The 19,357-nt window shown below is 44.3% G+C and overlaps 1 protein-coding gene across 1 annotated transcript in view; it reads right to left on the reverse strand.

Annotated features, from left to right (window-relative positions):
• LOC102947465 (SH3 domain-binding glutamic acid-rich protein) overlaps positions 1 to 19,357 on the reverse strand; it is a 51,008-nt gene that overhangs the window by 22,703 nt on the left and 8,948 nt on the right. The window contains exon 2 of the mRNA XM_043538219.1: positions 9,442 to 9,627. Within this exon, the coding sequence (XP_043394154.1) occupies positions 9,442 to 9,627 (186 nt within the window). The remainder of the gene's footprint in view (positions 1 to 9,441; positions 9,628 to 19,357) is intronic.

Raw genomic sequence — 19,357 nt, forward strand, 5'->3', positions numbered from 1 at the left:
AATAGAAGAAGCAGCTTAAGTAAGAGATTAAGTAAAGAATATAATTGTCAACGTAGATGGTTTATACTGAATACTAAAAACTAATTTCAAGACTTATTTGATTTAGCTTTTAAAAATGGTTATCGTAACTGCCTTTTTTAAAAAAAGAACACTGCACAGCACTCTGAGATGCTTTCACAAAGGATGTTGTATAAATATAAATTTGTAGTAACATGCAAATTCTTTTTTCCCAATATAGCTTCACACACAGAGTCAAATACTGCACATTTATAATTTACAGGTGCTGCAGCTGGTCTGCCTAGCTTTATAAGGCAGTTGCTATTTAATGGTATACAGTCACTATGTAACTTATCTTTATGGAATCTCAAAAACCTTTATCATGACACAAGTTGGGCAAAAGGTACAGACTCAGACTCATAGACTTTAAGGTCAGAAGGGACCATTCTGATTGTCTAGTCTGACCTCCTGCACAACGCGGGCCACAGAATCTCACCCACCGACCCCTGTAACAAACCCCTGACCTATGTCTGAACTACTGAAGACCTCAACTTGTGGTTTAAAGACTTCAAGGTGCAGAGAATCCTCCAGCAAGTGACCCGTGCCCCATGCTGTAGAGGAAGGCAAAAAAAACCCAGGGCCTCTGCCAATCTGCCCTGGAGGAAAATTCCTTCCTGACCCCAAATATGGTGATCAGCTAAACCCTGAGTATGTGGGCAAGACTCACCAGCCAGACACCCAGGAAAGAATTCTCTGTAGTAACTCAGATCCCACCCCATCTAACATCCCATCACAGGCCATTGGGCATATTTACCGCTAATAGTCAAAGATCAATTAATTGCCAAAATTAGGCTATCCCATTATATCATGTCCTCCATAAATTTATCAAACTTAGTCTTGAAGCCAGATATGTCTTTTACCTCCACTGCTTCCTTTAGAAGACTATTCCAGAACTTCACTCCTCTGATGGTTAGAAACCTTCGTCTAATTTCTAGTCTAAACTTCCTGATGGCCAGTTTATATCCATTTGTTCTTGTGTCCACATTGGTACTGAGCTTAAATAATTCCTCTCCCTCCCTGGTATTTATCCCTCTGATATATTTATGGAGAACAATCATATCTCCCCTCAGCCTTCTTTTGGTTTGGCTAAACAAGCCAAGCTCTTTGAGTCTCCTTTCATAAGACAGGTTTTCCATTCCTCAGATCATCCTAGTAGCCCTTCTCTGTACCTTCTCTTAAACATGGGAGACCAGAACTGCACACAATATTCCAGATGAGGTCTCACCAGTGCCTTGTATAACGGTACTAACATCTCCTTATCTCTACTGGAAATACCTCGCCTGATGCATCCCAAGACCACATTAGCTTTTTTCACAGCCATATCACATTGGCGGCTCATAGTCATCCTGTGATCAACCAATACTCCGAGGTCCTTCTCCTCCTCTGTCACTTGCAAGTGATGTGTCCCCAGCTTATAACAAAAATTCTTGTTATTAATCCCTAAATGCATGACCTTGCACTTTTCACTATTAAATTTCATCCTATTACTATTACTCCAGTTTACAAGGTCATCCAGATCTTCCTGTATGATATCCCGGTCCCGCTCTGTATTGGCAATACCTCCCAGCTTCGTGTCATCCACAAACTTTGTTAGCACATTCCCCCTTTTTGTGCCAAGGTCAGTAATAAAAAGATTAAATAAGACTGGTTCCAAAACTGATCCCTGAGGAACTCCACTAGTAACCTCCTTCCAGCCTGACAGTTCACCTTTCCGTATGACCCATTGTAGCCTCCGCTTTAACCAGTTCCTTATCCACCTTTCAATTTTCATATTGATCCCCATCTTTACCAATTTAGCTAATAATTCCCCATGTGGAACCGTATCAAATGCCTTATTGAAATCAAGGTAAATTAGATACCCTGCATTTGCCTATGTTAAGATAAACAGGGTCTGTTATCTGTCCCCCTGCCCTTAATATTTATATAAGAAAAGTAAGCACTTCATGATTTGAATTTACATTCAAGCTCAAAATGGCAAACTAACTATACCAGGTACCTCCTTTGACCCTTACTCATGAAAAACAGTTACTAACCTTCCATAACTATTGCTCTTCAAGATGTGTTGCTTATGTCCATTCCATATTCGGTGTGTGTGCTTGCCACATGCACCAGTGCTGTAAGTTTTTCCCTCAGTGGTATCCATAGGGGACCGGCTCTGGCACCCTCTGGAGTGGCGTGCATATGCACCGGTATAAGGGGCACCGCCGGCCCCACCCTCCCTCAGTTCCTTCTTGCCGGAACTCTGACAGAGGGGAAGGAAGGCGAGTCATGGAATGGACATGAGCAACACATCTCTAAGAACAACAGTTACAGAAGGTTAGTAAACATTTTTTCTTCTTCGAGTGCTTGCTTATGTCTATTCCATGTTAGGTGACTCCCAAGCAGTATCTCCAGAGGCGGGTAGGAGTTCATGAACGTGTCGATTGCAACACAGCTTTGCCAAAGCCAGAGTCATCTCTGGCCTGCTGGGTGAAGGTGTAGTGGGTCGTGAAGGTGTGCACCGACAACCACATTGTGGCCCTGCAGATATCCTGGATAGGGATTTGTGCCAGGAAGGCTGCTGATGACGCCTGAGCTCTAGCTGAATGGGCCACCACTATCGGTAGAGGTACAACCTGCGCCAACTCATAGCAAGTACGGATGCAGGTAGTAATCCAAGATGAAAGCCTCTGTAAAGACACTGGGAGGCCTTTCATCCTGTCAGCCACTTCGACAAAGAGTTGAGTCGATCTGCAAAAGGGCTTGGTGTGCTCTAAGTAGAGAGCCAGAGCCCGTCTGACATCCAGGGTGTGCAAACGCCTCTCCTCGTTGGACGTGTGAGGCTTTGGTCAGAACGCTGGTACGAAAATGTCCTGGTTAACATGAAAGGGCAACACCACCGTTGGCAGGAAAGCTGGATGGGGATGCAACTGATCCTTGTCCTTGTAGAACACCGTGTATGGAGGCTCCGACATAAGGGCTTTAATCTCTGAGATTCACCTCACTGAAGTGATAGCCACAAGGAAAGCAACCTTCCACGACAGATGCGAAAGAGAACAGGTAGCCAGAGGGAGAGGCTCAAAGGGAGGGCCAGTGACCCTAGGGAGGATTAGGTTAAGGTCCCATTGGGGCACTGGGTCCTGGACCGGTGGAAAAAGCCTTTTGAGGCCCTTAAGAATCCTGATCGTCATTTCATGCGCGAATACTGATCTGCCCTGGACACAGGGATGGATGGCCTTGATTGAGGAGAAGGCTAGGCCCTGATGTTTCAGGTGAAGCTGGTAGTCCAGAATGGACTGCAGAGAAGACTGAATAGGGGAGATCTTCCACTCCAATGCCCAGCAGGAGAAGCACTTCCCTTTTAATTCATGTCTCACAGCATTTGTACAAGTAACATTTAATGTTCCTAGACAGTGAAGTTCTCTTGGATACTTGAGGAGATGCCTTTTCATGAAGTTTTGTGTCGGAACCATCTATCTGTCTCAGGTTCTGAACACCTTTTCCTCCTGTTTATGAATGCTTGTCAACAAGTCAGGGAGCAGAAAGGATAACAGCTGGGCCCAGATCTTCAAAGGTATTTAGGAACCCAAAGCCCAGGCATTTCAATGGGAATGAGGTGCCTAAATACCTTTGAGGATCTGGGCCCATGTAACTAAGTCATGGGCCCATGTCAGACCAGTTATGACATGAATGAGGAATAGGTTTCATGACTATTTTGTTTAACAATTGTAAATGATGAGCAAGTCTGTAATAAATAAAATCAAAATCTGTTCATGGATAATTCTCAAACAGGGGTCAAAGGGATGATCTATGTGCTGTAAGTAGCTAACCAAGCTCTAATGGTGACTAAACGGTGCTATGTAGAAGCTGACTGAAATCAGTATGGGCATAGAACTAAAGGACCTAAGTGGCCTGATTGACTGGATAGATGAAAGATTCACTTTTGGTCAGCAGCTCTTGCAGTTTCGCAGGCCGAGCAGCCTCTGTCCCTCCATATCTGGCTATGTGCCCACGAGGTTTATTGTTTTCTATTCCGCATGTGACACCTCTGCTGCTATCGTTTCCAGATGTGACCTTCATGTTCCGGAAAAATGTCTGATGCTGAACCTGGCATTACAAGATGAATCTAATACCAAACAATAAAACCGGGAAAAGATGTAGGGCTCTGTCTAGAATAATATACAAGGGAGTTCAATCTAATTATGCAACAAGAAAACTCAGCTAACCAGTAGGGAAAGAAATAAATTTCCCCTTGTAACACTGGGAGCTAACGGACTGAAACAGTGGGGGAATTATTATTTTATATAAGCCACTGTCTAGGAAAAATGCACTATACCTGGCTGAAAGAGAGAACTCAAATATCAAGGAAGATTCTCCTATAAACCTTTCCTCTTTACATTTCCTCTCCTTTTTTCCATTCATATCTTCCTTCCCTCTCTGCTCTTTCCCTTTTCTGGATCCTTGTGTGTGGTAGATGTGATGGTTTTATGTTTTGTGTGTATTGTATCTTTCCATTTCTAGGAATTTTTCACATCTGCAGAGCTCATTGCCTGTTTTGTTCCCAGAGTTGCTCGGTGTGTTAAGGGAAAGTGGGGTGATTGTCCGTCCCGTCCTTCTTTCATTTAAGAAGTTTTCAATTTGGGGTGCTGCTGGATCCTCAATGACACCTGGAAGTACACGTGGCACCAGGGGCTCAAAGCATCATTTTACAATTGCATCTGTTTAACAGATGCAGTTGTAAAATTTTAGACTGGTAAGGGGGATGTCGGAGGGGACGGGGAGAGCGTGGAGGCCCTGGGCTGGGGGTGGGGCGGGGAGGAGTCACATGGAGGGTCACACCGGGAGGTCACGTGGCCCCCCCTTGTGTCCCTCCCATGAACGCAGTACCAACGAGAAATGATTTCTACTTGTACCACTGCCAGCGATGCAGGTGCCTGGCTGGGCTCCAGAGACGTGCTGCCCCACATGGGCCTATGCTGCTCTCCGGATTTTCCCTTTTCAATATGGGATGTCAGGGAATGCCCTCTCCCGGTGTGCTTCCTCTGCTTCTTTGCAGGTACCGGGGGCTGGGACCCGGCATTGGGAGGCTGGTGCCGGTGGCGCACTTCGCACCAATACCACTGTGCTCAGAGTCTGATCTCAGCAGCTTGGAGGCTGGCGCGAGACCCAACTCCATGAGGAGCACTCTCGGTCTTATGTCACGCTCCTTTTTAGTTCTTGGCTTGAAGCTCTTGCAGATGTGACACTTATTGCTAACGTGGATTTTCCCCAGACACTTCAAGCAGCTTTGATGAGGGTGGCTGATTGACATAGGCTTTTTGCAACGATCACAAGGCTTGAAGCCCAGGAACCAGGGCATGCCCTGTCCCTGGGCTAAGTCCCTTAGGGGACTATCTAACTTATCTGCAGTACTATTAGCTAACTATTAATAGAACAAAAAGAACTACTTATCTAAGAACTATTTATACAACGAACAATAGGAAGAACCACTGAGTAAGAGCACTTGTCAAAGCAAGGAGATGCTCCAGCACTGTCACTGGCGATAAGAAAAAACTAGGGGAGGGGGAGCCGGAGGCACCCCTTATACTGGCACATATGCGCGCCAGTCCAGAAGGCATCAGAGCCAGTCCCCTAGGGATACCAGTGAGGGAAAAATTTCCGGCACCAGGGCATATGGCGAGCACACACACCTAACATGGAATTGACATGAGCAAGCACTCGAAGAAGAATATTTATGTTATGGTATTACCTTCCATTGGTTTAAACACATTAATATAAGGAGAGGTTATTTGCCCATTGCAAGCCCATATGCAAATATAAAAGCACATGGGACCTATTAACAGTTTCTGTCATAAAGTGGTGAATATTTATCATGTAAGCAATGCATATGCCAAAGCATTACAAGCAAAATAATCTGGTCGAAATGCTATCCATTGGAACCATTGCAGTTAATCTGTGTTTTACTATTTGCTTCCATTTATATTATAGGTTCCTCCTCCTCCAAAGTGCCTACCCCGATGTGCCTTAGACATATACTTGCCTTCTTCAGTGGGGGCTTCATTGGATCTATAGCATTGCTCACTTAGAACTACATGTGGAATAAACAAGAACACAGGCTCTAACATACAGGTTATGGAAAGAGATCAATAAAAATACCATAGATATTTAACTGAAAACTCAAGCAGGAAAATACATTCAAAATGGGACATAAGACCACCCTTGGTAGGAAACCTTTAGTCTTGAGTGACTCAGTATCGCCTACCTTAGGTATTCAAAATTCATGAGTCAGGCAGCCAAAAACCATGAGAGTGATTTAAAAATCACAAGATTTTAAAAATAATGAATCTGAGGCGCTTTTTATTTGCCTTGTAGGCTTAAGCCATTAGGGTGCATTCGGGTCATATTTTCAAACTTTCCTCTACAACCGTTAGGGCTAGAACATACGCTCTCTTTTTGTTTAAATCAAGATGAGATTTTCATGTAATCACATGACTCCGGGAGCTGGAAGTGAAGAAAAACAGTAAATATCATGAGATTCATTGTAATATTGCAAGAGTTAGCTACACACACAAGGTGAAGAACTGTCTGAATTAACTGGACTCTTAGTTCCAGGAAAAATTATGAAATAAATTGTACTCTGATTCAAGGAACAAATTAGATAATGTACATTCTGAGAGAGAAGTCTTGAATTTTTACAGAAGTGAAATTGTCTAATTCTAAATTATATGAGAGTTTGGGCTATAACTCAAAATAGGCTCACATACAGAATTTCACATCTGGCTTTTGATCACCTCAAAGTTGAGGCCCAAACCCAAGCCACAGATCTCTTCTTACCTATAACAAAGGAAGGAAACCTGTTTGCTGAGAATCTGTGAGAGGAAAGGCTGTCTCCTTGAATCTTTATGATCTGGACAAGTTGTCCCATTTAAGAATATCCATTTTTTAAATCTTTATGATGTCTGATCATCAAAAGACAAAAAACATTGGGCTGAATTTTCAGAAAGGGAGCCCTAAGGTTCATGTGCAAAAGAAGTTCAAACAATTGCACACCTACAGCTGAGTATTCATTTATGTTGGTTCTGAGCATGACTGCATGTACAAATAGCTAGATAGCTGCCTAAATATCTATGTGCAACAGCCAAATTTGCATGCAAAGATAAGCATGTATTTTTGTCCATGGAACTCTGAGTTCCAGATGTAAAAAAAATATTTTAGCTCATTTGAGCAGGGATCAGGGCTTATTTTCATTTGTAAAGCACTTAGCACATTATGTGCACTACCAGAAAAATATAATACATAAAATAAATAAATAAATTATAACAATAATAATAATAATAATTGTATTCCTCTTTCAGAATTACAATCTTGTATATTGTAGACTATTTTGTAAATATATCTTTTTTCTATTAAGTTCTGTTACCTCGGTAATTCTAATGGTACAATCTATTTATGTCATCAAGGAGATGATAACTAAGGCTACGTTTTAGTCACTGGTATTTTTAGTAAAAGTCATGGGCAGTAAACAAAAATTCACAGCCCGTGATCTGTCCATGACTTTTACTATATACCCCTGACTAAAACATGGGAAGGGAGAAGGTGCAGGGGACAGCCGGGCAGGGCCCCGGGGGTGTTCGGGGGGCACGGCCCCACGGGGTGCCGCAGCTGCTGGGGGGCGCAGCCTGGGAGGGCACTGCAGGTGTTTGGGGAGGGCGTGAACCGGGGGGGGAGGCGCCACAGGTGCTGGGGGGGGTGGCCTGGGGGGTGCCATGGGTCCTTGGGGGGGCCTACCCTGGGGGGGCGCCATGGGTGCTGGGAGGAACGGGGAGGCGCCGCAGGTGCTGGGGGGAGCAGGGAAGTGTCCTGGGTTCTGTGGGGTAGGGTTGGTGGGGCTGGGGCAGGCTCCCTACTTGGCTCCTGAACTCCACGTGCTACTTCCTCTCTGCCCCAAACCCTGGTTCTGCAGCTTCCATTGGCTGAGAACTGCAGCCAATGGGAGCTGTGGGGGCGGTGCCTGCCAGCAGAGGCAGCACGTGGAGCTAGGAGCCGAGGGAAGGGAGCCCCCCTCTCCAGGTAAGCACCACCCCACACCTCAATCCCCAGCTCTGAGCCCCCACCACGTCCAAATTCCTGCTGGTGGAGGGCAGGGGGCCTCAGACTGCCCCAATAGCAGCCAGTGCACCTGGCCTGGGGGCTGCCCAAGCTGCTCAGGCGGGCGCCGGGCCAGGCACACCAGCCACTGCAGAAGTCATGGAGGTCAGGAAAAGTCACGAAATCCATGACTTCCATTGCAAACACTGGGCCTTAACGATAACTAACAGCCTGATCCAATGTTCATTAAAGTCAATGACAGCATTTCGAGCACTGGATGAGGCCCAAAGGGGCTTCTTCGTAGCATATGCGCAATGTGACTCAGGTTGTACGTTACCAGGATTCATCACCAAATTTAGTCCGATGGTTGGATCATTAGCTTCCCCAGCTCAGTCCAGATACAGACTGGGACCTAAGGGGCTGTCTGAGAGTGCTGAGAGAATGTTATTCACAGATATCCATACGGAAAAAAAAAAGCTCTATTAAGCATTTACAGATACAGTCGCGGAGCCTAAACAAACTAATGAAACCCCACTCTTTGGCACAAAGGGGACAAAAGGAATAGAAATCATATAAGAAAAGGCCTCAAAGTTGCTGGAAGGAAGGAAGTAGAGCCAAGAAAGCAACATCCTCACCTCCTCCCTGAGCTCCAGTGGTGCCCCTCTGCACAAACATCGTAGGGGTGGGACTCCCGGTTTATTTGCTGGGGATCCCACATTTATTTGCTTGCTTTTTATGTGTGGGAGGAGGTCATGTCAATCCAAAGGATGCAGAGCTGGACACCAGGACTGGGGAAAAGGACAGTTGCTCTATAGGGTCTTGCCCCCTGACTACCCAGTGGAAGTTGCAGTATCGCCCATTCAGCACCCTTTAGCCCCCTCAAGATAGGGCAGAAGTAGAGTGTGGGCAGGGAACCAATAGAAGAACAGCTCATGAATAGCTATGCTATATCAGGGGCTGTGGTGAAGTGGGAGGGAACACATGATTTCCAGGGAGCTCCCATAAGAGTGGCAGGCTGACACTCCATGTACTTCACTGAACCACAAGTCACTGTCTCTGCAGAGGACAGTTAGGAAACTCCATGCAGTTCACCAAGCAAGAGTTTCCCTAATAAGTTTTCCCTCCCTGTAGGTGTCTCTGTGAAAGGGGACAATCAGGCCCTCTATTTTCTCTTCTGGGCTAAAGAAACATCTCCTAAATCTATTAGCTCGAAAGATGATCTCAAATGATTTGAAGAGTGGTGGAATTTAGGCACTTGTGAAATGTCCTGAAGGAAGAATGTCTGCAAAGTTATGAAAATATCAAATGACATCTCACCCCACAGTACTGCTCCTCATTGAAGATCTGTGGAGGGAGGGGGATTCCATTTTGTGGCTTCTTTTCACCTGGGACATTCTCTCTCATCCATTTCCTGTTGTCCTCGTCACCAGCTATGTCCATTTGCTTAAAGTCAATCTTGTTGGCCTCTAAGAAGCCCACTACTTCTTGCTGTTTCTTCTTAATCTAGTTAGAAGAGGGAAGGAAAAAACAAGAATTGTTATTTTCATGTAAACTAAAAAAATAGAATCGTTATATTAAGAACCAATGCAGCTATATCAAACTTGATGCTTTATCCAATATAGAACAGATTCCTTTAAGCTAGTCTTTTCTTATGAAATTTTATTCTGCCAAGAATCTTTTCTTTTGGGCTTGCCCCTTAACACTTAGGCCATAGGTACAATTAAGGATGCTTGATGAAAAATGTTTCCTTAGTTCCTGTATTGGAAACTTTCCCCACTCAATCTGTGCTTTGCGGTTTTACAGGAACATCAAGAAGCGTTGTATACACAATGTGAGGGCATAACTTCCATTGTGTATCAGATAAAATTTAAACATGTCACTTGTACATTTTTATTCTAATATTCTGAGCAATTGGTACCCAGAAACCAATCCTGCAGCATATGCCATTAGTTTGCAGCTATAATTCTGATGATTATTTTCTGTTTGTTTGGTGAGAGGCCTGCACTATTCAGGGACTAATGGCATGAGTTTGAGCTTAAGCACCATGCATGCTTCCTCACAGAGTTCTGCTAATCACATGCACCTAATCTGTGACCAGCACCATCTGTATTCCAGACCTGGGTCTCTCTTACTGCCACTTTTGCTAAACCATGTGGGAATTTAATGACATGTCAAAATGGTTACTAGAATGATCCCACCAAGGTAATTTTTGCTTGTGACTCATCAGATGATTTGAAAGCTGATTTGCAGAAATGAAACATTTGAACACTGAAACCCATAATGCCACCTAGCCAATGTAATTCAGATCTTAGCAATGACACAGGAAATAAGCCTGCAATTTAATTTACTGCTATGTGTCTATAATCTAATCAGACTGAAAAGCTGGAGAAGAAGTAGACGGTCAGAACATTTTATTAAAGGACTCATTTTCATTAGCGCTATTGTTAAAAATAATAATGAAAACCCCTCTGTGCTTATTTCTACTAAGACAGAAATAAAATGACAATGTGTACAATTTTGGGACAAAAACTTAAGCTTTGCAAAAAGGGCTAAAACAGACACTTGGGATGCAAACACTGATACAAAGTGTTTAAAACATGCAAGTGAATATGCAACTGATCAGTCTAAGACAGTGGTTCTTAACCTGGGGTGCTCTTTCGGGGGGTGTGAGACATGCCAGATTTTTTTAGAAGGCAAATCATCAAAAACACAAATTAAGCACAGGCACATACGTACAGCTACTTTGTTTCATTAAACCTATGTATTTATTAACATTATACGTTTTGTAAAACGATTACTGTAATATACAAACACAAAATTTATTTTCAAGTTTTTAAGCTAATTGTAGTGAAGTTATCTCGCTACAAAATATAGTGTACCGCCACGTTGCGGGGTATTTCTTGACTCATGCGCAGATGATGATGTGGCAGCGCCGTGGCTTTGTTTGAATTCAGTTAGCCGCTAACTGTTAGCGCGTTGGTTACAGTTTACTTCCACAGCAAAACTCCGTAACATCTCTGCGTAGTACTTGCCTATTTTTGTGTGCCTACTGTACTATTATTTGTGGCGAGTAATAACATAAAACTATTTTACATATATTTAATATGCATTTAAAAGTGTATAGGCTCCCATATCTCCATTTATATATTTTTTTCATTTCAGTAATCCTTGCCATGTCGAAGAAACGCAAATGGAAGGATGACTATGTTCGTTACGGGTTCACTTGTACGAAAGAGAAGGATGGAAATCAACGACCACAATGTGTACTGTGCAGCTCGTTATTTTCAAACGCCAATCTCAAATCATCAAAGCTGTCTGAATATTTCAACAAACAGCATGGTGGTGCGGCTGCTGGACATGACATTGACACCCTGACGTCTATGAGGGCACGATTTGATCGTAGCGGAACCTTGAGGACGTTTGGGTTTGTGTCACTTGAGAAGCCCTTGTTACAAGCATGCTATCAAGTTGCATATTTGTGTGCCAAGGAAAAGAAGCCTCATACAGCAGCTGAGGAATTAGTGAAACCTTATGCATTGGAAATGGCAAAAATAGTATTGGGACCAGATGCACAAAAGAAGCTTCAGCAAGTTCCCTTGTCAAATGGCGTGATCCGTTCTAGAATTCATGAGATGAGCCAGGATATCTTGCAGCATGTTATAAAGATATCAAAGCTAGTCCTCTTAAAGTGGGTATTCAGCTCTACGAGTCAACTGACGTTGATGGCTGCAGTCAGCTGTTGGTGTTTGTGCGGTACGTAAAGGAGAAAGAAATCTTAGAAGAATTGTTGTTCTGTGAACCATTGCAATTAACTAAGAAAGGAATTGACGTATTCAATCTCGTCAAAGACTTCTTTTTGGAGCATAGGATAACGCTTGACGTGTGTGGATCAATTTGCGCCGATGGTGCCCCTTCCACGCTAGGAAAAAATTCAGGATTTGTTGCCTGTGTAAAGAAAGAAGTACTTTATATCATGATCACACGTTGTATGTTGCACCGTCATGCACGTGCCACAAAGACTTTGCCTACAAAATTGAAGGATACTTTGTCTACTGTGGTGAGCACGGTAAACTTCATCAGAGGACGTGCTCTAAATCATCGCCTCTTCCATGCTTTTTGCGAAGAAATTGGTGCCAAGCACACGGTCCTTTTTTTCCATACAGAAGTGAGGTGGCTTTCCCGTGGCCGAATGCTTACTCGTATTTTTGAAATGCGTGAAAAAATAAGTCAGTTTCTTTGTAACCAAAGCAGTAATTTAGTTGATGACTTCGAAAATAGAGAGTTTATCCTTCGCCTAGCGTACATGGCAAATGTATTCACACACCTAAATGAACTCAACACATCTATGCAAGGAACTGGGATGAACACGGTAACGGCCAGAGAGAAGTTATCTGCTTTTATTCAGAAACTTCCAGTTTGGATAAAGCGTGTTGAGAAAAGAAATTTCACAACTTTCCTTTTCCTGAAGAAACAGTTGTTTTGGAAAATGAAGGAATGACCACCACAACTGAAGTGACAAATGATTTGCAACAGTTGAGTGACTCTTTCCAAGGATATTTTTCCACTGGAGATCTTGATGTGGCAAAGAAATGGATACTGGATCCATTTCTTTTTAACCTGGATTCCATCAATGATAGTGATTTGATGAAAGATGATCTCATTGAATTACGAGCCAATGGCCGAATCCGAATGGAGTTTGAGACAATGAAGCTTGAGCATTTCTAGTGTGCTCAACTAGCACCGTTTCCACAACCGGCGAAGACAGCGCTGGGGATCCTTGTGCCATTTGCCACTACATACGTGTGTGAGAGAGGATTTTCATCACTCTTACACATCAGAACAAAGGTCAGAAACCACCTAAATGCAAGTGATGACATGCGTGTGGCTATTTCAAAAAAAGGTCCTCGTTTCTCAAACCTCATTGAACAAAAGCAACAGCAAAAGAGTCAGTGAGCTGGTAAACTTAAAAGAAGTGTAAAAAGAAAAGGAGTACTTGTGGCACCTTAGAGACTAACCAGTTTATTTGAGCATGAGCTTTCGTGAGCTACAGCTCACTTCATCGGATGCATAGCTCACGAAAGCTCATGCTCAAATAAACTGGTTAGTCTCTAAGGTGCCACAAGTACTCCTTTTCTTTTTACGAATACAGACTAACACGGCTGTTACTCTGAAACTTAAAAGAAGTGTGTAATTTTTCATGGATTCTTAATTTTATTGCAAAATTAAAATAAATATATAATTCTCTCTCTTTCATTCTACAGTTATGAAATATCTAGGTTTAAAGAACTGACCTACTTCAATGATTTTTGATAAGGGGTGCGAGAACATATTTTGAGAACCAAAGAGGTGCAGGCTGCAGTAAAGGTTAAGAACCACTTATCTAAGACCATGTCTACACTGCAAAATTATGTTGACCTAAGTTATGTAGGCAAAGAGCCGCCACAATTATTTTATCTCTTGTGAGTGTCCACACTACGCTTCTCGTGTCGGCGGTGTGCGTCCTGACCAGGAGCGCTTGTATCAGTGCAGAGTACAGTGCACCATAGGTAGCTATCCCACTGTACAACTCATCACCATCCAGCGCAGGGTGTTTTGGAAAGTTTTCGCAATGCCTCCTGGGGCCAAAATGAGTCATGCAGGAGTGACTGGGAGCATGGGTTCAACTTCCCATAAAGTTATGTGCTCCATCCCATAATTTCATCTGCATCTCATAATATTGCATGCCTCTTTTCAAAATCCCCACAACTCGCTCATCCCTCCTTGCTGTCCACCATCACTGGCAGAAACATGCATCCTGCACAGCTCTGACTATTGTGATGAGCATAGTGAGCATAGGCCATCTGATCCTGCAATATTTGCAGAGATGCAAGCGGAGTCATGGATAACATGACAATTCCTTGGAGGTTAGATTGCTGTGGGACACAGAAAGAAACAATTAAAGGTTGGTGGTGACATTCACAGACCAAATGCAGAGGGTGGAGTGCCTGTTCTGGGCCCAAGCACAACCTCCCAAGCCAGGCTCTCACAGGCAGCCACCCTGCTGCACAGAACAGGAAGCCAGAGTGGCCAGTGTGAAAAGTGATTGGTCCTGCCCCCTCTGCTACCCACCTGGGCCTTGCTGCCAGGACAGGGGCCGAGTGTGCTGGAAGGCAGGCACAGCAGAAGGACAGAGCCCCTCTCCCTCTCTCCTGGCAGACCAAGAAGAAATGGGGGGAGCGTGTGCACTTGACCCCACGTGCCCCCCTATGCATCGCCAATGCCTGAGCCCTCCAGCACAGGGACACCAAAATGAGAACTGCATTTACAGGTGAGAATCGAGTGGCGATTGCACTATGGAAACTTGCAATGCCAGATTACTACCGGTCAGTCGGAAATCAATTTGGAGTTGGGAAATCCACTGTGGGGCTGTTGTGATGTAAGTGTACAGGGCCATTAATCACCTGCTGCTACACAGGACTGTGACTCTGGGCAGTGTGCCAGACACAGTGGATGGTTTTGTAGCAATGGGGTTCCCAAACTGTGGTGGGGCAATAAATGGCATGCTTATCTCTATTTTACCACCAGACCACCTTGCCACAGAGTACATCAACAGAAAGGGCTATTTTTCTATGGTAATGCAAGCACTGGTGGATCAGCGGGGATGTGTTACTGACATCAATGTGGGCTGGATCAGGAAAGGTGCATGACATGCACATCTTTAAGAACACAGGACTGTTCAGAAAGCTGCAAGCAGGAACTTTCTTTCCCGGCCAGCAGATTACCATTGGGAATGTTGGAATGCCAGTAGTGATCCTGAGAGACCTAGCCTACCCCTTATTCCCCTGGCTCATGAAGCTATACACCTGTCACCTCAACAGCACCAAGGAGCGTTTCAATTACAGGCTCTGCAAGTGCAGAGTGACAGCTGAATTTGCCTTTGGTCATTTGAACAGTCACTGGCATTGTCTACTTACGAGACTGGCCCTCAGTAAAAAAAATATCCCAATGGTTATAGCTTCCTGCTGTGACCTGCATAATATCTGTGAAGCAACAGGGGGGGAAAGTTTCTTGCTGGGTGGCGGAATGGCTGTCTGGTGAATATGAACAGCCAGATGCAAGGGCTATAAGAAGAGTTCAACACAGAGCTATATGGTTCAGGGAGGCCTTGAATGACCATTTTAATAGTGAGCCACAGTAGTGTGTCTTGCTATAGTGTGCTCTACCTGGCCTTGCGCTTTTGCAGCCTGATATGAACCTTGCAGTGAATGCTGTGTGTGTAGGAATATAGCATTGCCGATGCACCTATTAATATTTTCTGTGAATAATGTTATGGGTTCTGTGACAAAATGAAGTAACAGGATTTGGTGGGTATCAGGCCTCCTCAGCACCAGACAGCATATGTTGCAAACTAATAAAAATGAATTATGTTCCAAAAAAATAGAATTTTATTCTGTAATCAGGCAAATAAAAAAACACATTTAGAACTTAATAAAACTTAATAAATTAAGTGAACAGAACTTATGAAAGGGAAAGAACAGTCATTTCTATTTCAGGTACACGCACACCAGCCATGTATTTCACAGGTCAGTGCACATGGAGCTGTGATTGTCTTTAATGTCTCCCGGGTTGGAGTGGTAGGGTTAGTGCATGGCTCTGATGCCACGTGGAATGTTGATGGGGGCGGGGGGGTGTCAGGAGGTTCCAACATTGAGTTGTCTATGGGCTGCAGAGGGAGGCGAGCATGGGATTCTTGGACCTACAGGTCTATCAGAGTCCGCAGCATCTCTGTTTGCTGCCTCAGAAGCCCATTATATCTGGTGCACCTCCTTCTTCTTATCCTGCTTGAGCTCCCAGACTTTTCTCCTTTCTACTCTTTCCTTCTCCATGCTGTCTGCAAGGGTCATCCTCAAGGCTCTGGTCTCATTCTCTAATGCAGCACAGGTTTGCAGCATCTCCCGGACCATATCATCCCAAGTCCTCTTCTTTCTCCTCCTTACCTGGCTCAGGCATTCCACAAGTGTGGAGGGAGAGACCCTCAAGGCCACAATACCAGCAGCTGAAGATACAACACACAGAGGGTACCATTATCAGTGTATTCACAACAGAAATTGAAACTTAGGCTACTGAACTCACTCCCTTTGATCCACACAAGTTGTAACCACTACATTCTCACTTCTCCTTGAGATTGATACAGAACAGCGCCAGTCACACCATGAGCCATGGTGAGCCTGGGGAGCAGGAGGTCAGGGGGAGAGATTGAGGAAATGAGGGATAGTTGGGGATAGCTCACAGGCACGAGTCTATGTGTATAGGGCAATGGAACTGAATACTCACACCGTTTTCCACAAGCAGTGGTGATTTTAGCCAGTATCTCACTCCTGAGGGTAAAAGAGACAGAGAGAGCCCAGCCGGTGCTGGCATCCTGATGCCACCCAGGCCCATACACTGCTAGCCTGTGCACTGCAATGGTGTCGGCTGACGTAATCTCTGAGTGGTGTGGGAAAGTATACTACCACAGCAGCAAAAATAAGGCAGTCCTCCCTAGAAACTTTCAGCAGAGGATTGCAAAACACCTCCATGAGAGTTACTTCGAGATCTCTACGGAGGATTCATGGGATACCCCGGTGCACATAAACAACTGCTCTGTGTGGCCCCTCTGCCTAACTCTAGAGGGGAATGAAAAGCACATAGCAACTTACCTCTCCTGGTTGTTTCACTACCTCTCCTGGAACAAGTACAAAAGAGTAAATCAACAGATGTGTCCTGCTACTTTGCGGGTTCCATCCCTGCAATTTCAAAGCAAACAGCATACTTACCAGAGGTTCCTTCCCTTGCATCAGGCTAGCCCATGCTTGACTATCAGGACTGGCTGGACTGCAGTGGAGTCAAAAACATGGCCTGGCTCACTACACAGCTGGATCACCTAGTCGTCTGTCCCCCATACTCCTCCTCCTCTCCTTTGTCCACCTCTTCTTCCTCTCTGTTCACGGTGGAGGCCTGTGACTCAGGCTCCTCCGAAGTATCCACGGGGCTCTTAGGGATGAGGGTGGGGTCTCCACCGAGGATGGCATGCAACTCTTTGTCAGAGCAACAGGTCTGCGGCTCCTCACCAGATTGATCGTTGGCCCGCCTGGCTTTCTGGTAGGCCTGCCACAGCTCCTTGGCTTTCACACAGCACTGCTGTTTGTCCCCGTTGTGGCCTTTTTCCTGCATCCTCTGCCCAATCTGCTCGTTCATGTTGACGTTTCCACAGCTGGATTAGAGCTCTGCCTGCACAGCCTCTTCTCCCCACAGAACCAGGAGATTTAACACCTCTTTGGTACTCCAGGCAGAAGCTCATCTGCAGCATGGAGCCAGCTTGGTCAGCTGCAGACAACAACGGAGAGCTGCTAGGTGTGTTTGCCAAGTTGGGCAACCAAGAAAAGGAATTTCAAAAATTTGCAGGGCTTTAAAGGGAGGAGTGACTGCCTGCCCCTGGGCAGCAGAGTTCACAACAGTAACCAGACCAGTGAGGGTGGGGCATTGTGGGACAACTCCTGGAGGCCAGTAACAACCAATGTAAGTAACACAATGTCTACACTGACACTGCATCGACCTAACTGCATTGACCTTGCCTCTACGCTGCTCGGGGAGGTGGTGTTATTAAGTCAGTGTAGTGGGCCAGTTAAGTCAGCAAGAGCAAAATTTAAGTGTAGACACATCCACAGCTAGATCAATGAAAGCTGCCTTGCGTCAACCTAACCGTGTAGTGTAGACCAGGTCTAAGAGGTGGTTTTGTTTTGTTTTTAAAAGGGGATCGTTTTTAAAAAGGCCATTTAACTGCACAGTTCTTTTAAGGAAACTTTCTGATGACAGGATGGGTTGCCTTGGGCACTCACGAGGGCATCACATCAAAAGAAATTAACAGGAGAACATCTGTATAAATCATACACAAAATAGACATTCAAACAATACTAATGCTTATACCTAATCCTATAAAAGCCAGTAAACACACTGCTGACAGCTCTAAATTCCAGCATTATCCCATCTCATTGTGCACAGGAATTTAAGCACATATGGTATGCAGGGCACAACATCACCTAGTGCTCCAAGAGCTTTGGGAGGAGAAACGACAGTTGAACTGCAACCCAGCATTCCCTAGTTTATGGCTTTAAATATTAGACATGGGTAAACAAGGTTTGTCTAATTTCGGACTCACATAGGTATAGTGGGATAGAACATTCAGCTCAAACAATATTAGAACAGAGTGTAAAACAAATACAGAGACATTCAAAAAAGGAAACCAGAGGTGGGGGAAGGACCTCAACGTTTATTATTTTTTAATCTCTGGTGATTCTTAAGCCAGTGTGGTACTTAGTGGGGGGGTCTGACTCATGATTTTTGAATGCCTGGGGCTGTCAATACTGTATTATGCATTATTTACACATAGTTGTAAAAGGGGTGACTCACATTAATGTTATCTCAGGTCAGAGGCAGCTTCAGATTTTAAAAAGTATCAGTAAAAGTCTATTGTACTATGTTCAAAACAGTTCTGAAAAAAACCTCGGCCTGTGTTTTAGTACAATACACGGGACTGAGGGCATATAAAGTATCATAACAGCTTATACTGTATTGGTTAACAAAATATGGAAATCAGAAAATAGGAGTTCTGTTCTCATCTCTGCCCCAGACCTGCTATCTATTGTTTGCATTGCAGTAACTTTAGGCACTCCAACCAGGGCCCCCATTGTGCTAGGCATTGGGTACATAGATAAAGTAACAATCCCTGCCCATGTAACCTTTCACAGCTCTATGCCTCAGCTATAAAATCATTAAGGCCCTACTTGAATCCCGGGATGATCTTCAAATAATTGCAGCTGAATTGAGAACAAGACATGGAAAAATCACGGAAAAGTAATAATGGACTTTTATTAATAGCAGCAATTTGGAAAAGCCAGAGTTCACCTATTTGTTTTTAAAAAAAATTCTGGAATGATATAAACCCTTAAGTGTTATATTATGCCTGCTAATTTTTTTGATAACCAGACATTTTGCTGCAACTATATTACATTCTTTTTTTTTTTTTAAAGCGACCGGTACTGTCAGGGTTCCTTCCCCACTCTGAACTCTAGGGTACAGATGTGGGGAGCCACATGAAAGACCCCCTGAGCTTATTCTTACAGCTCAGGTTAAAAACTTCCCCAAGGTACAAACTTTGCCTTGTCCTTGAACCCTATGCTGCCACCACCAAGCGCGTTAAACAAAGAACAGGGAA

The sequence above is a fragment of the Chelonia mydas genome, chromosome 1 (genome assembly GCF_015237465.2).
Source record: "Chelonia mydas isolate rCheMyd1 chromosome 1, rCheMyd1.pri.v2, whole genome shotgun sequence".
Taxonomy (NCBI): Eukaryota; Metazoa; Chordata; order Testudines; family Cheloniidae; genus Chelonia; species Chelonia mydas.